Below are 9,643 nucleotides of genomic sequence, written 5' to 3' on the forward strand. Positions count from 1 at the left end.
CGGCAGGCCTAATACGCGCGGAAAGAAGAATAGAAGATCGAGACGACATCTACGCCAGCGCCAAAATTATTGTTACGATTAGATTAATTCTCTGTCAACGGTGTTTTTATAATTGGTATATAAGGGGCTGAAATAGGCCTCATTAATACACACTATTTTCCACCGAGTTTCCTGTCTGGTGTCCTTTATTTCGGTATCGTATTTTGGTTGCATTTTCTCACTTGTATTGTCTGTTGCTGTTCGCCGTCTTGTTGCTGTCGTGTGGTTGCCGCCTTGCTGCCTTGCTGCCTTGCTGCCTTGTTGCCTTGCTGCCACCTTTCTCCACTCTTCAAGCCGTCTTCGATCTGCTAGCCGGCAACTCCAGGGGATCTTCCGAACGTCCGTATTTGAAGAACATCCAAGTCATTAGTAATTAATATATATATTCTCTACTTCTCTTCATCTTTGATTATTGCTGCTGTGTCGCGGCAATAAACCGCATTCCTTTTCCGTTCTTTACGGCAAACTCTTCCTTATACTGTCACCCGATAAGGTGACAGGTTGGCCAATAAATATACATATATACGCTGGCACTTCGGTGCTAGGCCTAGAAATACAAACAGAAAAAAACGCTGACACTCTGGTGTTAGGCCTAGAAAAGAAAAAAAGATTAAATATACAAAATACACTTAGATTTCTGAGTCGGCAGTCTCCGACATAAAGATTGAACGAATCTTTAAATGGTCCTTCGAGCCGGAGAACAACAGACAGGAACTTCCGATGCTAACAACCACGGGGAAAAACAACACCAAACCTTTAGTGGATTTCAGAGAGTTCTGGGCACTAGAGCATATGGGGATAACCCAGGAAGAACTGGAAGATCCCGGATTTCTAAAAACGTATCAGAATACGATTAAGAGAAATATAGACGGAAGATATGAAATCTTATTTCCGTTTAGAAACAACCGTAGATCGGTTGAGACGAACAAGAACATAGCCTCAATTAGGCTGACAAACCTTCTCAGGAAGATGACGAAAGAAGAGAAGGTTGAATACCACAAAATATTCGTCCAATACGAAAAGGATGGTTACATAGGAGAAGCAGACAATAGCTATGACGGGGCCTGCACCTATCTACCACATAGACCAGTCATTAAAACGGAAGCCAAAACTACGAAAATTAGACCCGTTTTTGACGGTTCCGCACATCAGCAGAATAAACCGAGTATCAACGACCTGCTAGAAACTGGACCAAACTTAAATCCAGAGATCCTGGCAGTATTGCTACGGTTCCGGCAGAACAAAATCGCCTGGACGGCAGATATAGCGCAAGCATTCCTACAGATAGGAATACAGGAAGAACACGAGCAGCTAATAAGGTTCCTATGGATCGAAGACCCCGATCAAGAGTCGGCCAGAGTTAAGGAGTACAGATGGAAACGAGTACCCTTTGGACTGTCATGTAGCCCCTTCATTTTAAGGGCTGTGATTTTGAAATGCCTAGACGAGCACCAGTCAGCGTTTCCAGAATTGACAAAGCAATTGGGACACCAGTTATACGTAGATGACTGGTTGGGGGAGCTGATAACATCAGCGAAGCTACCCTACTGATAAAGCAAGCGAAAGAAGTGTTCCAGTCAGCCAAGATGGAACTCAGGAAATGGACGACAAACAGCAGCGAGTTACAGAAGACTCTAGAACACGTCGTGAAATTCCAACAGGATATCGTCGGGATGGCAAACACAGACACTCCCATAAAGGCATTAGGGGTAACATGGGATCCCTTAACAGACAATCTACAATTCGATCCACAGAGAATGATGGAAGACGCTCAGAGTCTAAACAAGAGGCCAACGAAAAGGAAGCTATTTAGTCTCGCACTTAGGGTATTCGACCCACTAGGACTAATCTCACCAGTAACGCTGGTAGCATAAATCATCATGCAGAAGATCTGGATGGCGAAGACCGGATGGGATGAACCCATTCCGGCAAACATCATACCCCATTGGGAAACATTCGTTACGGGGCTATCAGAATTAACCCTAATCAAAGCGCCAAGATGGATAGGAGGAAATAGAAAACGATTACATCTATTTTGCGACGCAAGTGACGACGCATATAGTGTAGCAGCCTATATAGAACTAGGCGGAAAAGATAAAACTAGACTCCTATGTAGTAAAACAAGAGTCGCACCGGATCCGAAAAAATCCGTGTCCACACCAAGATTAGAACTGCTAAGCAACCTGCTAGCAGCCCGACTTGGAGAATACATTGAAAAAGCATTGGGGACAGAGTTTGAGAAAATTCTGTGGACAGATTCCGCCATAGCGCTATGGTGGATCAAAGGAGAAGCAGGGAGGTGGAAACAATTTGTGCAAAATCTACCAAAAACAACATCTCTTGAAATTCTCCAAAAATCACACGGAATAATCGTAATTGAACGCTGATTTAGATTTAGTAATTGGTTTACTCGTTAAACCAGCCGTTTCAAAAATTAACGAAACAGTGCTGTTAGCGCAACAACTTAATTTAGGGTTTTTAAGGATTAAATCAAAAACTATAAGACCAATAGGAAAATAAACCTGATTTCCGTGATTTTCATTCAATTTTGATTCGAATTCATGTATTTTAAGTAAAATTTGAAATTTGGCCAAAAATGAAAAAGTGGGAAGGGCCTTCCCACTTTTGTCAAAATCTACCAAAAACGACATCTCTTGAAATTCTCCAAAAATCACACGAAATAATCGAAATTGAACGCTGATTTTGATTTAGTTATTGGTTTTCTCGTTAAACCAGCCGTTTCAAAAATTAACGAAACAGTGCTGTTAGCGCAACAACTTAATTTAGGGTTTTTAAGGATTAAATCAAAAACTATAAGACCAATAGGAAAATAAACCTGATTTCCGTGATTTTCATTCAATTTTGATTCGAATTCATGTATTTTAAGCAAAATTTGAAATTTGGCCAAAAATGAAAAAGTGGGAAGGGTATAGCCTTCCCACATTTGTCAAAATCTACCAAAAACGACATCTCTTGAAATTCTCCAAAAATCACACGGAATAATCGTAATTGAACGCTGATTTCGATTTAGTAATTGGTTTACTCGTTAAACCAGCCGTTTCAAAAATTAACGAAACAGTGCTGTTAGCGCAACAACTTAATTTAGGGTTTTTAAGGATTAAATCAAAAACTATAAGACCAATAGGAAAATAAACCTGATTTTCGTGATTTTCATTCAATTTTGATTCGAATTCATGTATTTTAAGCAAAATTTGAAATTTGGCCAAAAATGAAAAAGTGGGAAGGGTATAGCCTTCCCACTTTTGTCAAAATCTACCAAAAACGACATCTCTTGAAATTCTCCAAAAATCACACGGAATAATCGAAATTGAACGCTGATTTTGATTTAGTTATTGGTTTTCTCGTTAAACCAGCCGTTTCAAAAATTAACGAAACAGTGCTGTTAGCGCAACAACTTAATTTAGGGTTTTTAAGGATTAAATCAAAAACTATAAGACCAATAGGAAAATAAACCTGATTTTCGTGATTTTCATTCAATTTTGACTTGAATTCATGTATTTTAAGCAAAATTTGAAATTTGGCCAAAAAATGAAAAAGTGGGAAGGGTATAGCCTTCCCACTTTTGTCAAAATCTACAAACCAAAAATGACATCTCTCCTGAAATTCTCCAAAAATCACACGGAATAATCGAAATTGAACGCTGATTTCGATTTAGTAATTGGTTTACTCGTTAAACCAGCCGTTTCAAAAATTAACGAAACAGTGCTGTTAGCGCAACAACTTAATTTAGGGTTTTTAAGGATTAAATCAAAAACTATAAGACCAATAGGAAAATAAACCTGATTTTCGTGATTTTCATTCAATTTTGATTCGAATTCATGTATTTTAAGCAAAATTTGAAATTTGGCCAAAAATGAAAAAGTGGGAAGGGTATAGCCTTCCCACTTTTGTCAAAATCTACCAAAAACGACATCTCTTGAAATTCTCCAAAAATCACACGGAATAATCGAAATTGAACGCTGATTTTGATTTAGTTATTGGTTTTCTCGTTAAACCAGCCGTTTCAAAAATTAACGAAACAGTGCTGTTAGCGCAACAACTTAATTTAGGGTTTTTATAGATTAAATCAAAAACTATAAGACCAATAGGAAAATAAACCTGATTTTCGTGATTTTCATTCAATTTTGATTCGAATTCATGTATTTTAAGCAAAATTTGAAATTTGGCCAAAAATGAAAAAGTGGGAATAGCCTTCCCACTTTTGTCAAAATCTACCAAAAAACGACATCCTTTGAAATTCTCCAAAAATCACACGGAATAATCGAAATTGAACGCTGATTTCGATTTAGTTATTGGTTTTCTCGTTAAACCAGCCGTTTCAAATATTAACGAAACAGTGCTGTTAGCGCAACAACTTAATTTAGGGTTTTTAAGGATTAAATCAAAAACTATAGGACCAATAGGAAAATAAACCTGATTTTCGTGATTTTCATTCAATTTTGATTCGAATTCATGTATTTTAAGCAAAATTTGAAATTTGGCCAAAAATGAAAAAGTGGGAAGGGTATTGTTAGAAATTCCAGAACCCGAACCTGATGGTTCAGGGACGGACAATTAGGAAGGAAGTCAAACGGAGAAGTAATGAGATAGATCGGCGTAACAAGAAGACAGAAGACCGTAGAAAGTAAAAGTAAGATGAAGAATAAAAGAATAAAACCATAGAAACGTTATGCAACTCTAATGCAAAAACAGGAAAAAATAGAATAGTAAGAGAAGTCGTCGTTAGATGGCGCCACACGGAACCAATCAGAGATTAGTTCCTGAAACCATCAACAGATGGCGCCACATGAGACCAGTCAGAAATTAGTTACTCTAACCATCGCTAGATGGCGCCACATGGAACTTAAGTTCAGAAATAGTTCGGAGGACTATCGTTAGATGGCGCCACTTGGAGCTGGGTATTTGGTTCAAAGATTCAGCACTAGATGGCGCCACTAACGTCCTATCTAAGTGTCTTTTAGTGTACTAAATGAGCACTAGATGGCGCCACTAGCGTCCTGCCAAAGTGCCTTTTAGTTTACTAAATGAGCGCTAGATGGCGCCACTAACGTCCTGTCAAAACACCTTTTAGTTTACTAAATGAGCGCTAGATGGCGCCACTAAGATCCTGCCGAGATGGCACATGATGTCAGAACTGACTACTAGATGGAGCTACCTCAACTAGTCCAGCAGTATCGACTAGTTGATACGTATCGACTAGTGATAGACTCATAGAGATGACCAACCTAGACTGGACCATAAGTATCGGCTAGCTGATAAGGATCGACGACAAGATAGTGGCATCTAGTTCGAGACCACCGGACTAGAATTATCGGAAGATCAGCCACAAGATGGCGTCACCAGTAATTGTTAGCAAAGAAATAGAGATCGGCAACTATGATTAACCGGTTATTCCGTTGTCATGGTTACAAGGTTAACCGGTTAACTTGTTCCTCAGTTCATTCACCTTACAAGTTCACGCGCGGAAAGAAGAATAGAAGATCGAGACGACATCTACGCCAGCGCCAAAATTATTGTTACGATTAGATTAATTCTCTGTCAACGGTGTTTTTATAATTGGTATATAAGGGGCTGAAATAGGCCTCATTAATACACACTATTTTCCACCGAGTTTCCTGTCTGGTGTCCTTTATTTCGGTATCGTATTTTGGTTGCATTTTCTCACTTGTATTGTCTGTTGCTGTTCGCCGTCTTGTTGCTGTCGTGTGGTTGCCGCCTTGCTGCCTTGCTGCCTTGCTGCCTTGTTGCCTTGCTGCCACCTTTCTCCACTCTTCAAGCCGTCTTCGATCTGCTAGCCGGCAACTCCAGGGGATCTTCCGAACGTCCGTATTTGAAGAACATCCAAGTCATTAGTAATTAATATATATATTCTCTACTTCTCTTCATCTTTGATTATTGCTGCTGTGTCGCGGCAATAAACCGCATTCCTTTTCCGTTCTTTACGGCAAACTCTTCCTTATACTGTCACCCGATAAGGTGACAGGTTGGCCAATAAATATACATATATACGCTGGCACTTCGGTGCTAGGCCTAGAAATACAAACAGAAAAAACGCTGACACTCTGGTGTTAGGCCTAGAAAAGAAAAAAGATTAAATATACAAAATACACTTAGATTTCTGAGTCGGCAGTCTCCGACATAAAGATTGAACGAATCTTTAAATGGTCCTTCGAGCCGGAGAACAACAGACAGGAACTTCCGTGCTAACAACCACGGGGAAAAACAACACCAAACCTTTAGTGGATTTCAGAGAGTTCTGGGCACTAGAGCATATGGGGATAACCCAGGAAGAACTGGAAGATCCCGGATTTCTAAAAACGTATCAGAATACGATTAAGAGAAATATAGACGGAAGATATGAAATCTTATTTCCGTTTAGAAACAACCGTAGATCGGTTGAGACGAACAAGAACATAGCCTCAATTAGGCTGACAAACCTTCTCAGGAAGATGACGAAAGAAGAGAAGGTTGAATACCACAAAATATTCGTCCAATACGAAAAGGATGGTTACATAGGAGAAGCAGACAATAGCTATGACGGGGTCTGCACCTATCTACCACATAGACCAGTCATTAAAACGGAAGCCAAAACTACGAAAATTAGACCCGTTTTTGACGGTTCCGCACATCAGCAGAATAAACCGAGTATCAACGACCTGCTAGAAACTGGACCAAACTTAAATCCAGAGATCCTGGCAGTATTGCTACGGTTCCGGCAGAACAAAATCGCCTGGACGGCAGATATAGCGCAAGCATTCCTACAGATAGGAATACAGGAAGAACACGAGCAGCTAATAAGGTTCCTATGGATCGAAGACCCCGATCAAGAGTCGGCCAGAGTTAAGGAGTACAGATGGAAACGAGTACCCTTTGGACTGTCATGTAGCCCCTTCATTTTAAGGGCTGTGATTTTGAAATGCCTAGACGAGCACCAGTCAGCGTTTCCAGAATTGACAAAGCAATTGGGACACCAGTTATACGTAGATGACTGGTTGGGGGAGCTGATAACATCAGCGAAGCTACCCTACTGATAAAGCAAGCGAAAGAAGTGTTCCAGTCAGCCAAGATGGAACTCAGGAAATGGACGACAAACAGCAGCGAGTTACAGAAGACTCTAGAACACGTCGTGAAATTCCAACAGGATATCGTCGGGATGGCAAACACAGACACTCCCATAAAGGCATTAGGGGTAACATGGGATCCCTTAACAGACAATCTACAATTCGATCCACAGAGAATGATGGAAGACGCTCAGAGTCTAAACAAGAGGCCAACGAAAAGGAAGCTATTTAGTCTCGCACTTAGGGTATTCGACCCACTAGGACTAATCTCACCAGTAACGCTGGTAGCATAAATCATCATGCAGAAGATCTGGATGGCGAAGACCGGATGGGATGAACCCATTCCGGCAAACATCATACCCCATTGGGAAACATTCGTTACGGGGCTATCAGAATTAACCCTAATCAAAGCGCCAAGATGGATAGGAGGAAATAGAAAACGATTACATCTATTTTGCGACGCAAGTGACGACGCATATAGTGTAGCAGCCTATATAGAACTAGGCGGAAAAGATAAAACTAGACTCCTATGTAGTAAAACAAGAGTCGCACCGGATCCGAAAAAATCCGTGTCCACACCAAGATTAGAACTGCTAAGCAACCTGCTAGCAGCCCGACTTGGAGAATACATTGAAAAAGCATTGGGGACAGAGTTTGAGAAAATTCTGTGGACAGATTCCGCCATAGCGCTATGGTGGATCAAAGGAGAAGCAGGGAGGTGGAAACAATTTGTGCAAAATCTACCAAAAACGACATCTCTTGAAATTCTCCAAAAATCACACGGAATAATCGAAATTGAACGCTGATTTCGATTTAGTAATTGGTTTACTCGTTAAACCAGCCGTTTCAAAAATTAACGAAACAGTGCTGTTAGCGCAACAACTTAATTTAGGGTTTTTAAGGATTAAATCAAAAACTATAAGACCAATAGGAAAATAAACCTGATTTTCGTGATTTTCATTCAATTTTGATTCGAATTCATGTATTTTAAGCAAAATTTGAAATTTGGCCAAAAATGAAAAAGTGGGAAGGGTATAGCCTTCCCACTTTTGTCAAAATCTACCAAAAACGACATCTCTTGAAATTCTCCAAAAATCACACGGAATAATCGAAATTGAACGCTGATTTTGATTTAGTTATTGGTTTTCTCGTTAAACCAGCCGTTTCAAAAATTAACGAAACAGTGCTGTTAGCGCAACAACTTCATTTAGGGTTTTTAAGGATTAAATCAAAAACTATAAGACCAATAGGAAAATAAGCCTGATTTCTGTGATTTTCATTCAATTTTGATTCGAATTCATGTATTTTAAGCAAAATTTGAAATTTGGCCAAAAATGAAAAAGTGGGAAGGGTATAGCCTTCCCACTTTTGTCAAAATCTACCAAAAACGACATCTCTTGAAATTCTCCAAAAATCACACGGAATAATCGAAATTGAACGCTGATTTTGATTTAGTTATTGGTTTTCTCGTTAAACCAGCCGTTTCAAAAATTAACGAAACAGTGCTGTTAGCGCAACAACTTAATTTAGGGTTTTTAAGGATTAAATCAAAAACTATAAGACCAATAGGAAAATAAACCTGATTTCCGTGATTTTCATTCAATTTTGATTCGAATTCATGTATTTTAAGCAAAATTTGAAATTTGGCCAAAAATGAAAAAGTGGGAAGGGTATAGCCTTCCCACTTTTGTCAAAATCTACCAAAAACGACATCTCTTGAAATTCTCCAAAAATCACACGGAATAATCGTAATTGAACGCTGATTTCGATTTAGTAATTGGTTTACTCGTTAAACCAGCCGTTTCAAAAATTAACGAAATAGTGCTGTTAGCGCAACAACTTAATTTAGGGTTTTTAAGGATTAAAACAAAAACTATAAGACCAATAGGAAAATAAACCTGATTTTCGTGATTTTAATTCAATTTTGATTCGAATTCATGTATTTTAAGCAAAATTTGAAATTTGGCCAAAAATGAAAAAGTGGGAAGGGTATAGCCTTCCCACTTTTGTCAAAATCTACCAAAAACGACCTCTCTTGAAATTCTCCAAAAATCACACGGAATAATCGAAATTGAACGCTGATTTTGATTTAGTTATTGGTTTTCTCGTTAAACCAGCCGTTTCAAAAATTAACGAAACAGTGCTGTTAGCGAAACAACTTAATTTAGGGTTTTTAAAGATTTAATCAAAAACTATAAGACCAATAGGAAAATAAACCTGATTTCCGTGATTTTCATTCAATTTTGATTCGAATTCATGTATTTTAAGCAAAATTTGAAATTTGGCCAAAAATGAAAAAGTGGGAAGGGTATAGCCTTCCCACTTTTGTCAAAATCTACCAAAAACGACATCTCTTGAAATTCTCCAAAAATCACACGGAATAATCGTAATTGAACGCTGATTTCGATTTAGTAATTGGTTTACTCGTTAAACCAGCCGTTTCAAAAATTAACGAAATAGTGCTGTTAGCGCAACAACTTAAATTAGGGTTTTTAAGGATTAAAACAAAAACTATAAGACCA

The 9,643-nt window shown here is 38.8% G+C and overlaps 1 protein-coding gene across 1 annotated transcript; it reads left to right on the forward strand.

Moving 5' to 3' along the window:
- The first annotated feature begins 6,221 nt into the window (after positions 1 to 6,221).
- LOC123475584 lies at positions 6,222 to 7,091 on the forward strand. Its single transcript, XM_045178459.1, has one exon. The coding sequence runs from the start codon at positions 6,222 to 6,224 to the stop codon at positions 7,089 to 7,091; it is 870 nt and encodes a 289-aa protein (XP_045034394.1).
- Positions 7,092 to 9,643: the final 2,552 nt, after the last annotated feature.

This window comes from Daphnia magna, linkage group LG8 (assembly GCF_020631705.1).
Source record: "Daphnia magna isolate NIES linkage group LG8, ASM2063170v1.1, whole genome shotgun sequence".
In the NCBI taxonomy this organism is placed as follows: domain Eukaryota; kingdom Metazoa; phylum Arthropoda; class Branchiopoda; order Diplostraca; family Daphniidae; genus Daphnia; species Daphnia magna.

Coding starts and splice junctions, on each gene's coding strand:
- LOC123475584 (XM_045178459.1), top strand. CDS start 6,222: ATGGTCCTTCGAGCCGGAGAACAACAGACAGGAACTTCCGTGCTAACA.